General features: G+C 43.7%; 1 protein-coding gene across 8 annotated transcripts in view; it reads right to left on the bottom strand.

Annotated features, from left to right (window-relative positions):
• The window catches only part of CLIP1 (CAP-Gly domain containing linker protein 1), a 4,646,656-nt gene that overhangs the window by 3,919,461 nt on the left and 704,913 nt on the right, over positions 1–22,282 (bottom strand). For all 8 annotated transcript variants that reach the window (XM_044068589.1, XM_044068590.1, XM_044068592.1 and 5 more), the window contains exon 3: positions 2,354–2,916. In XM_044068589.1, the coding sequence (XP_043924524.1) occupies positions 2,354–2,916 (563 nt within the window). The remainder of the gene's footprint in view (positions 1–2,353; positions 2,917–22,282) is intronic.

The raw sequence follows: 22,282 nt of genomic DNA, 5'->3' as shown, positions 1-22,282 counted from the left end.
GGTGCCAATTTTTTTTCCTTTTACAGGCGTTGATAGATTAGCTTGCATAATGGTGAATGGCACCAGGTTCTTGATCAGAAAGACGTTGGATTGTCATGCTGGAAGCATTATATGCTCCTGGCTTGAATGAGCATCTTTAAATATTAAGCTTTAAGTATTATTCATTAATAATTATTGAATATAATTATAATATAACATATGGGCATCAAGTATTACTAATAACTTTTTCTTCAGTTTTCTGTTGATTTCATTTTTGGAATTATATGACAGATTGTATGCTCTCCAATTACAATATGAAGCTAATTATTTCGAATTTGCTACCATGTTTGCAGTCTATCTTATCCCTCTACTCTTTATCATACAGGCTACTAAAAGGCAACCTCTGCCTCGAGTATACAATCTTAGCAGACTCTATTCTGTCAGAACTATTACATATTTGCAAATCCAGTTGTAGCATGAACATCTATACAAGGGAGCTCAATCTTTCTCAACATAAACAGAACACGTTGAAGGGATATGTATGTATCACAGACAATAACTATTCATAACAAGTATTTATTTAATGGTCTTCTACTCCACATAAAGCAAAGTATTTCTCTTAATCTATTCAAATTCAGTTTGGATAAATGATTAGGAAACTGCAAATTCACCCCTTGTTTGGCACCCATGTCCCTTCATGGACAGGCACTACAAGTAAATGTCTACAAACAAATGAGAGAGAAACCTCACAGTCGCACAAAACAAAGCAGTACAAACGAGATAATTAAGCGCTTTTCGTTTATTCTAATAAATAAACTTCCTCAGACCAAGTAAAACAAAACGTCACAGTTTAAATATTCTCTGGGCTAGTGCTTGCAAAAACAATTAACAACTTAAAGTGAAAGTTTACTTACAAGACACGCCCATCTAAAAAGCACAACTAGACTAAAAACTGCTTTTAAGACAAAAGCTGGAGGTACAAATAATCAAACTAACAATGCAGCTACTAATATCGATGATAAAATAAAATAAAATAAAAATCAAGCCTACTATTGTATTAGCAAGGCAGAAAAATTATTAATGACAGGTGCGATAGAAACTCCACTGGTGTTTGTACAGCTAGTGTAATACTAATACCTAAATTTACACACTAAACTAAGTATGGTAATACCTCTAATGTGAAAATGTGATTAATAATAAATTCAAGGAGCAATACACATGTAATGGCTAGACAAAAGTCCTTGAACATTACAATAACAGGCTCAACGCATATAGTACACCAGGTCTGAACGAGAACTGTTCTTTAAGTAGTGTTCTTAAACTCAGGAGCCTCAATAGTTAGGCTGCGTCAGGTTTTTATTTCCATTATTCATTTATTAACAATTTTTTTCACTTATTTTTTTATTTTCCATTTTTTATTTTTCATACAAGTACGACTTTGCTATCGTAATGTTCAAGGACTTTTGTCTAGCCATTACATGTGTATTGCTCGTTGAATTTGTTATTAATCACGTTTTCACATTAGAGGTATTACCATACTTAGTTTAGTGTGTAAATTTAGGTATTAGTATTACACTAGCTGTACAAACACCAGTGGAGTTTCTATCGCACCTGTCATTAATAATTTTTCTGCCTTGCTAATACAATAGTAGGCTTGATTTTTATTTTATTTTATTTTATCATGGATATTAGTAGCTGCATTGTTAGTTTGATTATTTGTACCTCCAGCTTTTGTCTTAAAAGCAGTTTTTAGTCTAGTTGTGCTTTTTAGATGGGCGTGTCTTGTAAGTAAACTTTCACTTTAAGTTAATTGTTTTTGCAAGCACTAGCCCAGAGAATATTTAAACTGTGACGTTTTGTTTTACTTGGTCTGAGGAAGTTTATTTATTAGAATAAACGAAAAGCGCTTAATTATCTCGTTTGTACTGCTTTGTTTTGTGCGACTGTGAGGTTTCTCTCTCATTTGTTTGTAGTAGTTTGTTTTTGCCTTTTAAGTTTACTACAAGTAAATATCCCAAGCTGTCCATATTACGTCCATCTCTGGGTTACTTGTATGAAAAATGTAAGGGCTAAAAACTACCGTGGGAAAGTAAGGCTATGCTTCCCAACATACTCAAAGATCGATAGCCTACTGAGTATCTGTGAAACTATGAGTTTAAAATGATTCTCTGGAAGTCATTTAGATACTGTCCAGTAGATTGCATTTCCTATCTACTACTGTAATGAAGAGCATAAAATAAATCTACAATAAAAAACAATCTAATAAAAGTGAATTTTGAAGAAACTACTAAAAAATAAAGAAGCCACTCATGAGCCTTGCCCAACTCAAAAGTAAGACACTGTTGCAAATGGAAACTAGATGTAGTGCACTTACCAGAATTCTGTCCCCAAGCTTTAGTTCACGTTCACCTTTCTTCACTGAGCCAGCTTCAGAAAGGTTTGATATAGAATCGCTTGTAGTTCGGGTAAGGTTGGTTACAGGAGTTGTGGGCTCTTTAGATGGTAGAGGAGATTTTAGAGGAGGAGTTGTTGGTGTAGCTGCTGCAAAGGATGGAGACATCACGCCAGCCACTGATATAGATGTTGGAGATGTAGCTCTAGATGTTGGTGCAGTTTGAGTACCATTAGTTTCTCCTTCAGAAGGACTGCGTGACAACTTTGATGGCCTTGTAAATATTCCACGAAGAGGCTCACACTGAAAATATCGAACTCCCGCAACAGAGCCATCATTCTTCCCAATTGGTTCATCTAAAACAATCCCCGCCCACTGGCCAGGAGCAAACTGTGTTTCACCAAGAAACTGAATGAAACCAGGCTTGCTGCCATTTACCCAAACTCGTTCTCCAATTCTGAAGTCATCAACAAACTCTTCCTGTGTCTCAGATGTCTGTGCACTGGGTGCCTTCTCTGCAGTTGAAGCTGCACTTGCGGAAGAGGCTGTTAAAATAAACAAGAATTCATCAAAACAAATACCACCACCCTTACATCTCAAGCAATTTGGTGTATACAGTATAAATAACCTTTCTGTTTGACAGTCAGTTTCTATACAAAAGCATTTTTCTCTAAACTACCTTGTGTATTCCAATGTTCACTAGCCAGATTCCTCACCCACAGACTAGCAGAAACACCTCCAGTGTTCAAACTACTCATCTATGAGTGATAAGCTTACTAATTCTTTTTCTTCAGCTGCAAGTGTATTACCCATCCTTTTTTTTTTTTTTTTTTTTTAAAGAATCAAGCAAAGTAAATGGAGTACACTGACTATATTTAACACCACCTACCCTCCCCATTTAACAATGTTCTTGAATACAGGGGTTATTTACAACTATATTTGAAGATGGACTTTGACAACAAGGGAGTTAAAAAAATACAAGTGCAAGTTACAAAATGTTGATAAAAATTATTAAAAATATATCTTGCCTAACAGTTAAAACTGTAAAGCCTGTCAGCAAAGGATAGCTAAATGCAACTGCTACACTGCTTTACAGGAAAAGTACATTACGACTTATCAGCACACCCAAGACAGCAAGTTTTGCCAGCTACTCAGGACTACCATGCAGAATAATATCTACATAGGTTTATGTATCATTCTTCATCTGCTCACACACAAGAAGCTTGTAGCCTTGCACTGAAGATGGACAGACTGGAAGGTTGGATTGCGTGTAGAAATGGTTACTAGTATGCCAAGTAAAATAAGTTGACTCTCTAGCTGATAACTGACAAGGTGCTCCAAAGGTCAAAGCTAGGCTCAATGTTCTGAAGTGGACACAACCCACAGCCTGAAGAAAAATTATAGCTATGTATTCACCATAACTCTGCATCTGTGTTGTCCTCAACTGATGGATCTTGGATCTGTGCTTGGCCACTCTGACAGACATTAAGCTCTGTAGCTCTAAGCTCGTTCCCCTAACTATAATCCCTCTCATCCCCTTAGGTTACCCCAGATCAAGTTTGTCCTCTCTTTAATTAATCGCACATACAAAGGATCATCAGCCATTAAGTCTCTGAGGTAAAAGTACAGACATTGCTAATGGGTGAAAAAGGAGAAGCAGCAGAGAAAGAGAATCCTGCAGACCACATAGCAAGACCATTAAGGAATTTTCCTCAGGTCATGCTACAAGACAATCAAAAGGAGGGGGGACTGGATGGTGGGAAGCGGAGGAAGAATGAAAATAAACAGCACAGATGCGTTGTTATGGTGAGTATGTAACTATAACATCTGATGTTGTGGGTGCAGGGATAAGCATCCCCTGACTGCCTCCAGAGCTCAGCAGTCAGATAACCTTTCATGAACATTGGAAGGGCTTCTCTGGGAATGGAGCTCTGAAGCTGTGGTGTTGTGGGCTGCCTCAGTTCCCCCCCCCCCCGTCACATGGGGACCTTTCTCCATACGAGTCTTCAGAAGAACCTTGTGACTTTCCCAGCTGCAGTAATCTTGGGTAGTCCTTAAGGGGAATATTTCGAAGTACAGAATAGCCAAAATCTGCCCTATTCCTCAATATGATTTCCAACATGTAATGAGCTATAAAGTTATGAGCACTGGACTATGTAGCAGGTGGACAAATATCTACAGAACTTTTGGACCAAAAGGTTGATGCTATGGCCACAGATCTGGTGGAGTGCACTTCAGGATGTTTGGGTAATGATAAACCTTTACTCTTGCAAATGAAAACAATTGCAATGGGTGAGCCATCTAGATAAGGTTATTTTTGATACTGCTTTGTCTCCTTTTCCAAGGCTACGTTGGGCAAACAGTTTTTCTTACTTCCTTTGGTCTTCAGTTTTGTGAATGCAGAATCTGAGCTGTTTATGAACATCTAACAAATTAAGCATGCATTCTCCCATGTTAGAATGATGTGGGTAGAAGACTGGTAGGTTAATTGGCTAGTTAAGATTAACGTCTGAAAATACTTTAGTCAGGAAGGAAGAGTTAGTCCAAAGGGTACTCTGCCCTTACGAAAAATTAGGTAAGGTGGTTTGTGAAGGAAGTGCATGCAGCTCTGAACCCTATCTAGCTGAGGTAATGGCAACCAAGGAAAAAGTGTTTTCTTGGATAAATGCTTTAAGCCTTGACTCAGCCCACCTTTGAGCCTTCAGCCAAGGCAGAATTTAAGGAAAAGTGTAAGGTTCCAAAGAGGAATAGGGACCTTAATGGGAGGTCAAAGCACCAAAGTACCTATAAGAATAGCCTTGCAGAGTTTCAAAGAAGCTAGTGAAGAATGCTTTTCACCGAAGTGAAAATATGAGATTGCAACCAGTTGAACCTTAACTGGCAAATAAGTAGCCTCATTGTTGAAGATGGAAGCCAGAAATCAAGAATTGCTGGAATCTGTGCTGAAAAGGGGTCTAAATGTCTCTGTTGGGCCCAGATGCAAAATCTTTTCCACTTGCTCTTATAATCTTCCTGGTAGAGGCTTTTTGGGATGACATAAGAATATGGGAACAGGGGGAAAAAGCCTGAAGTTTCTAGCCATTACTGGAAGTACAGAAACCATGTAGTCACTTTGAGACACTGCATGCCCCTGTGAGGCAAACCAGATGGGTGAGACAGAAGATCCTCAATAGGATCCAGCATGCAGGGAGGATGAACTAGGACAAGCCACAGGAAGGGAACCATATTTGGCAAGGACAGAATCGGGTACTGAGGATAACTTTGCTCTTCCGCTGTAATGCTTTCTAAATAAACCTAGGGATGAGAGGAGTGGGAGGGAAGGCATATAAGTGACCGAATTGCGAACTAGAGTCTCTCGGTTACTCTCCCTCTGGGGGAATCAGGGCAAAGTACCTGCTGCACTTGGCAGTGAGGGGAGAAGCAAAGAGGTTGCAGCAAAGTTGACCTCCATTGGCAAAATATAATTTCTGCCACTAATGGAGTGTCAGACCACTCTTGATGAAGTAAGATGGATCTGCTGAGTTTGTCTGCAAGCAGAATATGCATTGCAAAAAGAAAGCAGCCAGAAGAGATTGTCCATTGCCAAACTCTCACTGCCTCCCAACAGAGGAGAGGATCAGGTTCCCCCCACTTGTTGATGTAGCAGACCACTTGTATGTTGTCCGTCTGAATGGCAGTCATCCCTAGAGGAAGAGCATCTTATAAAGCCTGCCATGCCAATAAGACTCCTCTCATTTCTAAGATATTGATATGAAGACTGGTCTCAGTCTAGGACCACATATCTTGGTCTGTCCTTCCCAAATAATGCACTCCCACCCTAGGGAGGCATACGTAGTCACTGTGGCCTCAGGAGTGGGCTAAGTGAAAGGCAGCCCTGAAAGACTTCTGTGAACCCACCAGTGCTATGTGACGCCTACAAACGTTTATGTAAATAGGTGTCAGTGGATGGTGTCTTACTGACCACTGTATCACTAGAGTCCACTGCAGAACCAGGGTGCCAATATTACTGAAGCTGCCATTGACCCCGGTACTTGCAGGATTAATCTGGCAGGAGGTGAATGAAGAGCCAGGATGTGCAATGCTTGCTTTTGTGAAAGTCTCCATTCTTGTTGCTGCCAGACCTGCTACTTGTGTTCAGGTATGTAGACAGGCACCAATGAACTCCAGAGTTTGCAAAGGGCAGAGCTGTGAAGTGGTGTAGTTTAAAGTAATGCCTAGCTGAAGGCCTAGGTGGAACAAGCTGTCCCTGACCTGAATCAGTATAGGCCTGGTGGAAGCAGATAGGAGCCAGTTGTCTAGCCAAATAAACACCCAGAATCCATGTAGCCTCAGGTGAGCTACTATGACTGCCATGCACTTGAACACCCTGTGGGCTGTGGTGAGACCAAAGGGCAGTGGTCTAAACTGGTAGTGACTGGCTCGCAGCCAGAAATGTAGCCATCTCCTGGAGCGCATGTGTATTTTGACATTACAGTACACATCTTGGAAGTCTATGGAGCACATCCAATCATCCTTCCATAAAAGTGGCAGAATAGACTAAACAGTGACTATCTGAAACAAAGTGTTTGATGAACTAATTTAGATTGCAGACATCCAGAACTGATTATAGGTCCCTGGTTTTCTTTGGCACTAAAAAAAAAATAGGTTCCAGATCCTTCTTGGTCTGGTGGGACTGGTCGCATGACTTTTTTCCAGCAGCTTTTGTATTTCGTTAGCTGCCAGTTTCCTTCGACTGGGTAGAACATTAGGAATTATTTTCTTGTGTACTAGGGAGAAAGGAAATGGTATATAATAACCTCTGGATATTATATTCTGCACCAAGAATCTCTGGTAAAGGCTATCCAGGCTTGTGGGTGCAGGGATATGCATCCACTGATTGCCTCCAGACTGCAGCAGTTGGACAACCTTTCAGGAATACTGAAACTGCTTCTCTGGGAATGGAGCTCTGAAGCTGTGGTGTTGTGGGCTGTCTCAGCCCCCAACCCCCCCCCCCCCCCCCGCATGGGGACCTTTCTCCATAGGAGTCTTCAGAAGAATTGTGACCTCTCTGGTTTTGAGAAAAGGTACTGTGAGAGGTAGAAAAACAGATTCCTGCGGCAGACAAAATCTTGCCATTGTGTTCGCTACTGTGCATTTCTTTCACCACAGAGGCAAACAAGGTGGATCCATCAAAGGAAGCATTGATGGATGAACACTTGAAGGGCTCCGCAAAATCATGGAGGTGTATCCAGCTGTGCCTTCTAATAGCAGCTCCCTCTGAGCATAAGAAATCAGCGTTATGGAAGCACTGGAAAGAGACTGGAGGGTGGCCAGTTGCAAAGAAACAGACTTCTTGTCCTCTACAGACATGGCCCATGACAGGGTATTAGAGAATTGTTTGATCAACTCCCTCTTAAATCTTGTCACATGTGCCAGATAATACAGAGACCTGAGGGCAAAGGTCACTGATGCATACATATGTTTCTCAAATCTGTCTAATGCTCTAGATTCCCTAATGGGGGGATGGATAGTAGAGCTCTGTTCCGCAAGGTCTTTCCTGGTACTTGTTGGAACCACCATAACATCTGCTGGAAACCCTTGCTCCACTGGGCACTATCCTTTTGAGCAACAAGATATCTGTCAGGGCGTTTGGTGATGGCCTCCATGATGTCCTGATCCTTCCAAGCCTAGCGAGAAAGTCTACCATGTCATACGCCAGGGGGAGACAACCCAAGTTGCAGCTGACCTGGCTCTGAAAGCCTCAAGGCTCACAGGGAGCCCCCAACACAGGCAAGTTATCTTATTTTGATATTTTGCAACTTGTCTGTCAAACCAGTAAAGGCTAGTACATCAAACTTGTATACTTAACAAACCAAGTGGGTAATAAAAAGGAAGTTATGTACCTACCATAATGTTCCATGTTAGTTGTTTTCATCTCGCCTTCCTTCTTGCTGGTTGGGATTGGAGCCGATCCTCGGCTCTGACTCGGCTATCTTCTATAGCTCGAGAGCTGTTTACTGGCTCAAGGCTACCCCTTATCCCATGATGCCTAGCGATAGCTACCCAGATCTCATTTGAAATAGCTAACACCAGACATAGCCAGAGAATAAACCTGTCCAAACAAATAGGTTGAGAATACCTATCATACTCTCTAAGTCAGTAGAGGAAACAAACCAGAGAACACTCAGCCAGTGAAACCAGAACTCCTTTCGGTCCAATAGGACAGGGGGATGGAGGGTGGGACGCAAGAAAGAAGGCGAGATGAAGACAACTAACATGGAATGTTATGGTAGGTACATAACTTCTTTATGTTAAGTTGTCTATCTCGCTTTCATTCTTGCTGGTTGGGACAGCGTCCCTAGCACCTACAATCCTGGGTGGCTCATTGGAACAGACTCTTCCAAACAGTGGAACCAAAGTCAGCTCTGCTCCTGGAGACCATATCTAGCTTGTAATGAGAAATAAAGGTATGAGGATTTGCCCACGTAGCAGCTGCACAGATAGAATCCATGGGCATCCTAGATTGGAAGGCTACAGAGGTGGCCAAGGCCCTAGTAGAATGACCTTTCGGTTTAATAGTTAACTCTTTGTTCCTTAATTGATAGATGAAGGTAATAGCATGAGACAACCACATGGATAAGTTCACCTTGGAAACTGGGAGACCTTGTTTGCCTAGAGCATAGGAAAGGAATAGTTGGTCAGATTTCCTTATTTCCTTAGTCCTGTGCAGATAAAACCCCAATTGTCTATGAACGTCCAATTGGTGTAATTTGTACTCTGCCTTGTTGGTGTGGTTAGGGAAAAACACAGGAAGGACTGTAGATTGGTTTAAATTATTTTCTGAGCAGACTTTCGGAAGAAACGAAGGATTAGTCCTCAGAGCAACCCTGTCTTTATGAAAAACCAAGTATGGAGGACGAACACAGTGCCTGAAGTTCAGAGACGCGTCTGGCTGAAGTAATAGCTACCAGAAAGAGTGTCTTCCAAGACAGAAACTTAAAGGAGCAGGACGCTGCTGGTTCAAAGGGGGGCAGAGTTAAGGAAGTTAGTACCAAGTTAAGGTCCCAAGAAGGAGGGGGATCTCTCACTGGGGGCCTAAGGAGAGTAGTCCCTCTCAAAAAGCTTTACAGAGCTTATGAGACATAATGTTTGAATTTGACAATCCAACATGAAATTTAGAAATGGCCGCTAATTGAACCCGGATTGTAGCAGAAGCAGACCCGGAATGAAAAAGTTGTGCTAGGAACTCCAGAATTTCGTGGACTGGGGCTGAAAAGGATCTATGTTTCTAGCCTCTGCCCAACAAGAAAAACATTTCCATTTACTAGCATAAGTCTTTCTGGTTGTGGACTTGTGAGAGGAGACAATAATCTCACGTACAGCCGGGGAAATGCTGGGAAGCCTGGCTAAGGTTGGAAGTGGAGCAACTAAGCTGTGAGCTGGAGTATTTGGAGGGACTGATGCAACCCGCCTGATTGATGAATCAGTAGGTCTGGAATCGGATCCAGAGTCCAGGGCTGATCAAGAAGGTAATGGTGCAGGAACGGGAACCATATCTATCAAGGCCAGTAGGGGGCAATGAGGATCATTTTGCAACCCAACAATATTGCTTTCTGTATGAGTTTTGGAATCAGGGGAAATGGAGGAAAGGCATAAAGAAGACCCTGAGGCCAATCGTGGACTAGAGCATCTCTGGGTGAGTGACCTGGAAGCGGAAGGAGGGAGAAGTAATTGCTGCATTTGCTGTTGAAGGGGGTGGCAAAAAGATCACAGCAAGGCTGTCCCCATTTGCGGAAAATAAGATCCGCAACTTCCTGATTCAGAGACCACTCGTGAGGCATGAGAATATCTCTGCTGAGCCTGTCCGCTATGACGTTGGACCTCCCAGGGATGTGGATCGCAATCAGAAAACGTTGGGAGGAAATCGCCCACTGCCACAGTCTGAGTGCTTCTCGACACAGGGGGCAAGACCTGGTTCCGCCCTGCTTGTTGATGTACCACACCACTGACGTTGTCTGTTTGAATTGCAATGGTCCCAGAAGGAAGAGAGTTCTGAAGGGCTTGCAACGCTAGGAGCACGGCTCTGATTTTTAGGACGTTTATGTGCAGATGGTACTCGTGAGGCTGCCAAGTGCCTTGGTCTGTCCTGCCCTGATAATGCCCCCCCCACCCTATCAGGGAGGCGTCTATGGTCACTGTGGCTACCGGAGGGGGCTGAATGAAGGGTCTGCCCTGAGTCACTAGTGGGGCGACCATCCACCACGAAAGGTGCCTTTTGCATGCTTCCGTAACCATAATCATGTGAGACATGGGCAGCTGTTGAAAAGACCACTGTGTGAACAGAAGCCACTGAAGGATCCTCATGTGAAAGCGGGCCAGTGGGATTAAAAGAATGGCTGCTGCCAAGGAACCCAGAGCTTGAAGGACAAACTTGACTTGGATTCTTTTGCTCTGCATAAGAATTTGTACCTGCTGACGAATTGCAGACACCCTGTCTAGCGGTAGTCTTGCGAACATGTTCCTTGTGTTTAAGTCTGCTCCTACGTAGGTGATAGATTGACAGGGCAACAAGGCAGATTTTTTGAAATTTATTGTAATGCCTAGCTGTGAGCAGATTGTGATTGTGTAGTCCCTGGCCTGTAGAAGATGATGCCTGGTAGTAGCAGTGAGGAGCCAGTCGTCTAGGTATGGAAACACCTGGAATCCTTGACGTCTCAGGTAAGCCGTGACCACTGCCATACATTTGGTGAACACCCTGGGGGCTGTGGTGAGACCAAAGGGCAGAGCTCTGAACTGGTAATGACTGGCTCCCAGTCGGAAGCGAAGAAATCTCCTGGAGCACCTGTCCATCTTGATATGGTAGTACGCGTCCTGAAGATCTATCGAGCATATCCAATTGTCCTGACCCAGAAAGGGTAGAATGGACTGTAGCGTGACCATCCAAAACTTTGTTCTTTGTACAGACCTGTTTAGCCTGCTGAGATCCAGAATTGGTCTCCAGTTCCCTGTTTTTTTTTTGGTACCAAAACGACTCTTGAGTAAGTTCCGGATCCGTGTTGGTCTGCCGGGACTTCCTGGATGACTCTTTTTTTTTCTAGCAGCTTTGAAACTTCTATGACTGCTTGGTCCTTCAGATTGGGTGGAACATCTGAAAGGGATTTCCTTGACTGCAAGGGGGTTGACAGAAGGGAATTCTGTAACCTCTGGATATAATGGACCGTACCCATTTGTCTTGCGTTAAACTTTGCCAGGCTTCTGGGTACAGTGAAAGTCTTCCCCCGACTGCCTCCAGAGGTGAGCAACCAGGCAACCCTTCAGGGATGCTGAAAGGGCTTATCAGAGAAGGATTCTCTGTTGCCCTGGTTCTGCGGACCCCCTCTGCCACGTGGGTGGCGTCTGTTGTTATTGTTTCCCCCTCTGCCCCTGGAGGAAAAATCGCTACGTGTGTCAGGCAAGGCTCCTTGGGATTTTCGGAACCACAGTTTTCCACTCTTCTGACCTTTGGGATATGGTCTAGGAGGAGTGGAAAACCGGACTCCCACAGCAGAGAGAGTCTTGCCTTCTTGTTCACACCTAGTCAAAGTGTCTTTCACCTGTGTTCCAAAAAGAAAGGAACCATCAAAGGGGGTGGTGGTGAACGACGCTTGAAAGGATTCCGCAAAATTGCACAGCCGCATCCATGCATGCCTCCTAAGAGCTACACCCGTGCCTGCGGCTCTACTCGCACCATCGGCTGCATAAGAAATGAGCCTTATGGAGGAGTTGACTATAGAATTAAGAGTCGCAGCTGGGAAGCTACTTTAGCTTGAGCCCCCTCAGGTGATGGATCTTGAAGGGTATCTCCTAGTTCTTTAAGGAGATCCCTCTGAAGCCGGGTAAAATGGCATAAGTAGTTCAGTGACCTCATAGAGAATGTCGCTGAAGCAAACATTCGCTTCCCATATCTGTCCATAGTCCTAGACTCCTTGTTAGGAGGATGGACAGACAAAGAGGTCTCCGCTAACTCTTTTTTGGTGGCTGCTGCTACCACCATGGCATCAACAGGGACACCTTTGGTAAGGAACTGCTTATCATGGGGTGTTGAGATGAACTTGCCAGGTCTCCTCGGAGTTGGTTCCACTGTATCCGGAGCTGACCAAGCCTTTCGAGCCACCACTGCCATAAGTGGATCGAAAGGCAGAGAAACCCAGGAAGTGGAAGGTCGGGAACCAAACGCATCCAGAAATACAGACTCATCCTCGGTAGGGGCTAGGGGATTCCAGTTCCCCCTCTGCTTATGCATTTCTAGAATGTCCGAGAAGGAAACATCTTCAGAGGGGGATCTCGGGGACCCTTCCGAATCATCTAAGTCTGTATCAGAAGTGACAGACTCGGGGAAGTCAATGCGCTTCCTCTTGCACTTCTTACGAGGGGGCTCCTCTGAATGATCAGGGGAGGCCTCGGAAGAAGAGGAAATACCCAATGGGGTGTCCTGGAGCGCCGGTTCCCTACGCTTGGGGTCTGGAGGAGACAGGCACTACAGGGGACAGAGCTGGTGGGACCGATAGTGGAGCTGACTCAGTGGCCAGCACACTCCTCATGACATCAAAGGCGTCCCTGCCACCCTGCAGAGAAAGCTCCGGTTCCGAAGAAATCGGAATCTTTCTCTGCACCGAGGGAGATGGCTCCGAGGCCGATGTATGAGCCGAGCTCACCTGCGCCGAAGCTCCGAGAGGGAGAACGGGGTCGGACAAGGGTCACTCACCCCCTCAGAGCCGATGAGGGAGCCCCGACGCCTAGATCCCTCGATGGATGGCACCATCGAGTGAATCGGAGCCGACGACGGAACCGAAGGAGATGGCGTTATCGGAGCTGACTGTTCCACTACTCGAACCCCAACGAACTCCGGCTCCGAACTCAATGGAGTTGGAGGAGGAACATCGATAGAAGTGGACGGAGCCAACACCTGTTGAGGAGGGCTGGACAACATCTTGGCAAGTGCCTGCGATTTCAGCAACCTACTGACCACTCTCTCCACATCATGATCAGACAGCCTGGAGGACGGAGAAGAGTGAGAAGATCTGTGACTGCGCTCGCTCTGAAGCAGGGGAGACCATGGACCTGAATGAATTGATTCCAAGGAAGGGGACCTTTGCCTCTTGTGGCTCCGAGACGGCTCCGAAGATCCTGATGGAGCCGATGGGGAGATAGCCTTATCTGTACCGGCCAAAACCAAAGTAGAAGGTGTAATCTGAACCAAGGACGGCTCCGAACATGGAGCAGATGGCTTGGAAGATTTAGGGGATTTCACAGGCTGAGTCTTGGCCGGTGAATCTTGGGGCTTTAAAAGACCATTAAGAATAAGCTTATTTTTACACTCCTGCAGAACTCTTGGGCTTAATGCATGGCAGACAGAACAAGAGTCCTGCAGGTGCACGGTGCCTAAACAATAGATGCAAGAAGTGTGCCCATCTGTCAGAGACATTTTCTGACAGCATGAGTCACACTTCTTGAATCCAGAAACTTTGGATTCTTTTGATATTCTGACAAAAGAACACTAGAAATACCACAACAAAAACTATCTAGCAAATACAGTCTACACAAAAACACTATACTAGCAGACTAATACTGAGGGTTTTTGTTTTTTTTTTTTTTTTTAGGAAAGCCTCTAACTTAAATGGCTACCCTAAGAAAGAAAGGTAGAAGGAAAGCCTCTAACCTAAATGGCTAACCTGACAAGAAGAGGATTGGGGGGGGGGGGGACTCGCTAAGTTAAACGAGTTCTACAAGGAAGGGGAGGAAAGCTACAATAAAACACTAGCTAACAGAGAAAAACAAGACTAAAAATTAACAATAAACCAGAAAAAAGGACCATTTCTAATGGTAAGAAAGTTGTATAAAAAAGTTATACGAGCCTGAGCCAGAAAAACGACACCTCATAGCTGAAGCGGCAAATGAGATCTGGGTAGCTATCGCTAGGCATCATGGGATAAGGGGTAGCCTCGAGCCAGTAAACAGCTCTTGAGCTATAGAAGATGGCCGAGTCGGAGCAGAGGATTGGCTCCGATCCCAACCAGCAAGAACGAAGGCGAGATAGACAACTTAACATCAAAAGTTACCATAATGATACACCCATATTGTCTGATTTTCATCCGGTTCAGCTGTGAACTGTTGGATCTGACCGGATCTGCCCTTAGCACTGATTTTGAAGCTTTTTGGTTATAGAATTCCGATTCCTCCCTACCCATAACTCCCTGGTCTCCATCCTACTACCTCAGATCGAGTTTTGCCTCCTGATGAATAATATTTATAAAAGTGCCAACAAAAACCTTACTCTTAATGATAGGGGGGGGGGGGGCTATTCTGGCTAGTTTCTAAATTATATGAACCAGGTCATAACTCTGCAATAGATCACTGGCAGTGGTGACTGCTTATTGACAAGGAATACCAAGGACAACCAGTCTTTGGAGTCTAATTAATGACAATTTTGTCAGAGGGCAGGTGGGAGGGATGTTGAACCGGGCAAACATCAGACATGGATCTATTTTTATTGCAAGTACATACCTTTTGTATCCAATGCTGTCCATTTTTGTCCAATTCAACTGTGGGATTGATTTCCAAGCATTAGTCCCAGCTGGTATCAAGGAAGGACATTCCTAAGAATGAAGGAGGCAATGGATAAGCAAGATCACTGCTACTACTACCTCAATACTCCTACCCTTACTTCACTGTCAAATCCTCTCTACTATTTTATAAAATCACCTTAAATATTCACCAATTACACTCCACTCCTCACAGTAACGCCTCTCATATGCAACATCTTTCTCCTTATTTTTACTACTTGCCTCTCTCATTCTAAAACTCTCATCACGTCATCCAACTTATATACCTCCCAGACCCACATCAACATCCATCTACAATGTCCTCCTCTCCAGCTACTCTGCAATCTGCTCTAGTCTGTATGCCACTGATTTCATTTTAGAAAACAAACTGACAATCCTCTCTCCACATGATAATCTTCCTAGTAACCTTGTCCAAAACTATATTAGGGACCCAAAAAAGAAGCTCCAGCCAAAAACTTTTCCTATTCATCTTAGCCTAGTTCAGTGTGGTGATATTCACCCTAACCCTGGCCCTTCTCCTTCCTCTCAACACCCCTAACTCAACAAAATCCCTACATTTCACCACCAACATTCAAAGTATAAGAAACAAAATCCCCCTTCTGCATGCATGGTTAAGTCAATATAAACCAAACTTTACAGACATAACTGAGACTTGACTAAAAACATATATAAAGGATTCTGAATTTCGTCTATCAAACCATTCCTGCTTTAGAACAGACAGACTCCACAAAAAAGGCAAAGGCATGCCTTATTATATCCAAGCACCTTCACAGTGATTCCATATTCAAAGCCTATTCCCTCCTTCTCCACTGCAGAGTTACTTATCACCTACTGCAAACTAAATAATTATAAAAGCCTTCGTATCACAGTCATATACATTCTCCCAGGCAACAATATTCCCATTCTCAAAGACATCCTTGCCTGGACAACCAACAGAAAAATGAAACCATCATCCTAGGTGACGTTAATAACTGGTTAGACATCTCCAATAACAAACCCTCCATAGACATCAACCCTCACATCTACACTCAGCTTATTTCAGATATTACCAGACCTGACAATAAGAGATTGGATCATGGTTTCTGACCCTAATAAGATTTCAACCTCCGGTACACTCCCAGACAGTATAAGTGACCACCCACCAGCATTCATAATACATAACCCCACTAATTTACCAAACATACACCGATATAGATATACCCGAGATATGTCCCATTTTTCCTCAAATACCTTTAATGACACTTTGCAAAATCTCTCCCTCTCAGTGAAGCTGTGGAATTCAATTCCAAATGTCTTAGTATCCTAAATAGTCTTGCCCTTTCTCCTGCTAAAAAGAGTCTAAACAAAACATGCCAATTGGCTTGCCAAGCCCACAAAGCAAAGAGATAAAGCCTGGAAAGCCTGGCTGAAAAACAAAACTCCTTCCAACCTCATGCAGTATAAACAACTTCACAACCAGGCCAAATGATTAGTACTCAAAAACAAAAAAGAACACTTCCAAACCCTCCAAAACCAACATAATCAAAACCCCAAGAAATTTTGGAGAGCAATCAACTCCCTACTCCATCCAGGAACTAACCATAATCCATGCCCAAACCCAGAAAAAACACCCACTGAGTTAGCCTCTCTCCAACTCTTATTTTATTGATACTGTTGCTAAGCTTACTGCCACCTTCCCACCCATCAACACAAACCCATTAAACCCTACAATAGTACATACCTCCAACTACATTACCCACTTTCTCACTCTCTCCCATATCTACCTCAACCATACAAAAACTTCTTTGTAAACTAAAACCATGCACCAATGCCCCAGATAACCTACCTGCAGAATACTTACAACTATCAGCCTCCTCCACAGCTTATCCCCCATCAGCATTCTCCTCAATAGGTCCATTCAGGAATCATGTTTATGCCTGATATCTGGAAAAAGGCATATGTTCTCACACTTCACAATGGTGGCAATAACTCTGACATCTCAAACTTCCGGCCTATCGCCATTCTCTCTCACATCTCAAAAATACTTGCGAAATGCATTCATATGCAGGTCCTGAGTCACGTGGTTAAACACCACCTCCTTTCCTCCACTCAAAACTAACACCGCCCTCATTTCCTTCCTAGATAAGTTAATAGAGCTCAGGCTGATGGATCCACAGTCTCCACACACTTTCTCGATCTATCAAAAGCATTTGACACAGTTTCCCACTCCCTTCTGCATACCAAACTCTCCAACCTTGGCACCTCTCCCCTCGCCCTTCACTGTTTTTCTAACCATCTCAGAAATAGGCAACAATCTACTACTTGGCAGCACTGCTCCTCACCTTTCATCAACACAAATACAGGGGTACCCCAGAATTCTATACTGGGTCTCCTTTTATTTAGTACATTCATCAATGACTTCCACACTTCTCTTACCCACAGTACAGTAATCCAATACGCAGATGATTAGACTATTATCTGCACTTCTAAATCTGCCTCTGTACTACAGCAACTTACCCAAAAAGCATTTACCTCAACTGAATCCTAGACGTCATAGAACCATCTTGCCCTTAACCCCAACAAAACTAAACTCTTAATATTTACCCCCCCCCTCAAAAAAAATCTAGCCCAGATGACAAGTCTGAATGCTGTGTTCGTTCACAAAATAATACTATTACTGAAGCCGTTCCCAATGCCAAATTGCTTGGTGTCATCATTAACGACAACTTAACCTTTGACCTTCATATCCATAACATCATCAAAAAAAAACATCAAAAACTAGGAGCCCTTTATAGGCAGAACTACGTTCTTAGCTTCCCTGCAAAAAAGGCTCTTGCCTCATCATTCCTCCTTCCAACTCTCATACATGCCGCCCCCATCCTCACCAATACTCGGCCCTCTCTGAAAACTAAACTCTATTCATGCTACAACACATTGACAAATTTTCTACAAATGCTAAATTCTCCACCTACCACTGTTCTGCACTACATCAACTAAACTGGCTAGAATTCCCCCATCACCTCACACACCTACAACTAACTACTGCCCATAAACTTATTTACTACCCAGCAGCCTGCCCGTCCTTCTCCTGCATCCTGACCATATAGCATCCTAATCAACACCTTAGGTCAGAAAACAAAATGCTATTAAACATTGATAAACCTAAGCTCTCAGATGGACAAATGCTGTATTCTTTTACTGTCTCCAAGCTATGAAATAATCTCCCGGATTCACCCAGAACATTCAGTAATCCCATGGCCTTGAAAAAAATCCCTTAACCTTCATCTCTTCTCACATTGGATATGCACCTGAACCCCTACTGACAACCCCAAAACTTGACCTCCTCCCAGAATCCTACTCTTCTTCACTCTACAGCTAGTCTATCTTCCCCTTCTATCATACCAACTCCTTCTGCTGTCACTTTAGCCTGTGCTATCCCTACCTTAAGCCTTCTGTCTCCTTATTTTACCCTTCAAGCTAATTTCTTCCCTCTGTTAATAATCTTACTTAACATTTAAAACTTCTATCCCTACACTCGCACCATGATTGTCCTCAATTTCTTCACTATTACTTTAATATTATAATTATTGTATGTGGTTATTACTTTATTTCATGTGCTACCTCTGTGTTATATATTCTGTACTGTTGCATATAATTTTTTTCTTTGTATGCGATTAAATGTGGAGCTTTTCTTCCCAGGCCTTTACTGAAAATGGGCTCATTTCAGGCCCAGTGGACTTTTCCGGTAAACAAATGCAATAAGTAAATAAAATAAATAAATAAATGTGACACAAATGTAAGAATTGTTGACACAAGCTGCATAGATGTCATCAATAGGAAGTCTGCTTTCAAAGGCTTGAGATGTGGCCACAGACCTTGTGGAGAAACCTTTTGACTTAGACTATAAGGATAAACCTTTTTTATTGTACACAAAGGTTATATAGTCTGATAACCATTTAGACAAAGTAACCTTAGCGACTACTTTGCTCAATTTCTGTTTGGAGAATGCCACAAAAACTTGATCAGACCTCCTGAAAGGCTTAGTTTTGTAAAGACAGAACCTGAACTGGCAATGGACATTCAGCAAATGCAGCATGTATTCACCTCTATTAAAAAATCGTGGAAAGAAAAAAAAAGAATTGTAGATTTATAACTTGTTTCAGATATGCTTCAGATGCCACCATAGGTAGGAAAGATGCATTAGTTCTCGGTGAAACCTTATCTTTATGAAAAAATCAGGTAATGAGATCTGCAGAAAGTCCCTGCATCTCTGATATATGCTTAGCTTAAGTGACAGCCACCAGAAATATTGTTTTCCACATAAGAAATTTAAATCCACTGTAGCCACTGGCTCAAATGATGGCTGAGTCAATGCTTGTAACATGACAGCAATGTCCCAAGCAGGAGCAACAGCAGGATCTTTTGGGAGGGGGGGGGGGGGGGCAACAGAAAGTGCCTTTTAAAAAGGCTTTGGAAATCTTCAAGGTGGCAAAAGAGTACAGTTGTGTACCTACCATAAATGTAGATGTTCGAGTGTATTCGCTGTTGCAGTCATTACTCTTGGGTTTTCCTGCTGGCAGGTTACCCGCAGTCGGCCTGAATTCCAAAGTCTTCATCCGGCGTCGGTTGCTGTCGCCTCTTCCTTGACATCAGTGCGCCAGGGGTATAAAACATGCAGCCGAGGCCATTTTCTTCAGTTTTTCTTGCCCCAGATGTCAGGTGCCCCCAAAAGGGTAGGCTAAATAAATTATGCCAATAAACATGCATGCACTAAAGTAAACATTTCCTTCATCTACAAGCAAATACACCACATAGGTTGTATAGAATAGAGAAGTACAGATAAGACCCAGCAAATGAAAGGGGGATGGTTGGAGGGTAACCCGGACTGCAACAGTGAATACACTCGAACATCTACATTTATGGTAGGTACACAACTGTACTATGTTCATCGTGTTTCACTGTTGCAGTCATTACTCTTGGGTTAAATCCCAAAGCTGAGGATGGGTGGCTGGGCTAAATAGGATTAGGAGAGGCTATGAGACCCTCCAGAACTGCAGTGGCAAAGCCTGCTCTGGATTTAGAGTAGAGAGGTAAGTGGTAGTGCTTTGTAAAAGTGTGCACTGAACTCCAAGTTGCAGCCTCTAAGATGTCTTTGGTTGGTATTCCTCTGAGAAAGGCTGCTGAAGTGGCTGCTGCTCTGGTTGAATGTGGCCTAATGCCCTTAGGCACTGATTTGCCATGCTGTGAGTAGCAGAAATTAGAAGTTATGTACTCACCATAACGTTCCATCTGAGTAGGTGACTTCATTCGGCTGCAACCTGTGGGTATTGGATCCGATCTCGGATCCGAGCCGGCAATTCAAAAGCTTAGGCTCTGAGCTCCTAGCTCCTCCCTCTTACCCATAACCCCTTGCCAAGCCCTGACTGACCTCAGATTGAGTTTGCCTCAAATACTGACCACAGTATACTAAAACAGCATAAATACTCGCTCTATAAAGGTCAGGGGGATGGAGGGGGGGATGGTTGCAGCCGAATGAAGTCACCTACTCAGATGGAACGTTATGGTGAGTACATAACTTCTAAATCTGAAGTAGGCAGACTTCATTGTCTGCAACCTGTGGGACAGAGTCCCTAGCTACCTGAATCTTGGGCGTCATGGAAGGATGTTCCGAGCACCGCTGAGCCAAAGGATGCTCTTCCTCTAGAAACAACATCCACCTTGTAATGAGAAATAAAAGTATGAGGCGAGGCCCAAGTAGCTGCCGCAGATATCATCCAACGAAACACGGGACTTAAAGGCGGCTGACGTAGAAACTGCCCTAGTAGAATGAGCCGTAACCCTCTGAGGAGCAGGTCTGCCTGAAGTGTCATATGCCTGCAAAATGCAATTAGCAATCCATTTAGATAGAGTGACTTTAGACACTGCTTTACCCAGAGCAAATTTAGCAAAGGAGACGAACAGCTGATCTGATTTCCTGTGGCCAGCTGTCCTGTTAATATAAAAACGTAATTGTCTATGAACATCCAATGAATGCAATTTGTATTCCCCTTTGTTTGAATACTTGGGAAAAAAAACAGGCAAATTGATTGACTGGTTAATATTGGATTCAGAAGAGCAGCTCGGAAGAAAAGATGGATTGGTCCTGAGGCACACCCTATCAGGGAAGAAAGAAAGATAAGGCGGTTTGACACAAAGAGCCTGAAGCTCAGACACCCTTCTGGCTGAAGTGATAGCTACCAGAAAGACAGTCTTCCATGAAAGGAATTTTAAATCAGCAGAAGCTGCAGGCTCGAAGGGAGGAGCAGTAAGGGCCTGCAGGACTAAAGACAAGTCCCAGCGGTACAACCTCCTTGACTGGAGGCCTTAACAAAAAAACTCCTTTGAGAAAGGTTTTGCATAATTTGCTGTCATAAGGGAGCTGTGTCCTGTCCAATGTGATAATGCGAGATAGCCGCCAATTGTACCTTAATCGTGGAAGAACTGGCCCCTTGATGAAAGAGGTCTGTTAGAAAATCTAGCACCGCAGAGATAGGTGCTGAAAAAGGATCCACAGTTCTCTGTCCTGCCCATATAGAGAACCTCTTCCATTTACTCCAATAAACCTGTCTGGTGGAAGGTTTATGAGCAGCCACCAAAATGGCTTTGACCGGTGAAGAGATACCGGGAGTCCTAATTAAGGTTGGAATTGGAGCAGCCAAGCTGTCAACTTCAGGGTCCTTAGATTGGGAACTGGCATTCCCAGAGGGTGAGAGATGAGATCCGAATTGGATCCAGAATCCATGGTGGATTGATTTTGTGAGACCATACGAAGGGGAACCAAGGTTGTCGAGGCCAGAATGGGGCAATGAGAATCATTCTGCTCCCCAAACTGTTGGCTTTCTGCAGAAACCTCTGCATCAGAGGAAGTGGAGGGTAGGCATAAAGGAGACCGGGAGGCCAAGCATGCACCAGAGCATCTCGGAACTCCTGGTGGGGAAGCAGAGCGAAGAAATTGTCGCATTTGGCGTTTGAGGGAGAAGCAAAAGATCGCAACAGGGTTGCCCCAAGCGGCAAAAATCTTCTTCGCTACTTGAAGATTGAGGACCACTCGTGTGGAGAAAGGATGGTGCGACTGAGCTTGTCCGCAAGGATGTTGGACTTTCGGAATGTGCGTTGCTATCAGAAAGCGTTTGGTGGAAATTGCCCATTCCCAGACTCTCATGGCCTCTCGACAAAGGGGTAAGACCTGGTTCCTCCCTGCTTGTTGATATACCAGACTACGGACATATTGTCTGTCTGAATCGCAATAGTCCCTGTAGGAAGAACGTGGTGAAGTGCTTGCAACGCTAGGAGCACCGCCCTCATTTCCAGG

This window comes from Protopterus annectens, chromosome 4.part0 (assembly GCF_019279795.1).
Source record: "Protopterus annectens isolate FY-2018-M chromosome 4.part0, PAN1.0, whole genome shotgun sequence".
Lineage (NCBI taxonomy): Eukaryota > Metazoa > Chordata > Ceratodontiformes > Protopteridae > Protopterus > Protopterus annectens.
The sequence above is the reverse complement of the archived record's forward strand: the minus strand, read 5'-3'. Positions and strand labels throughout refer to the sequence as shown.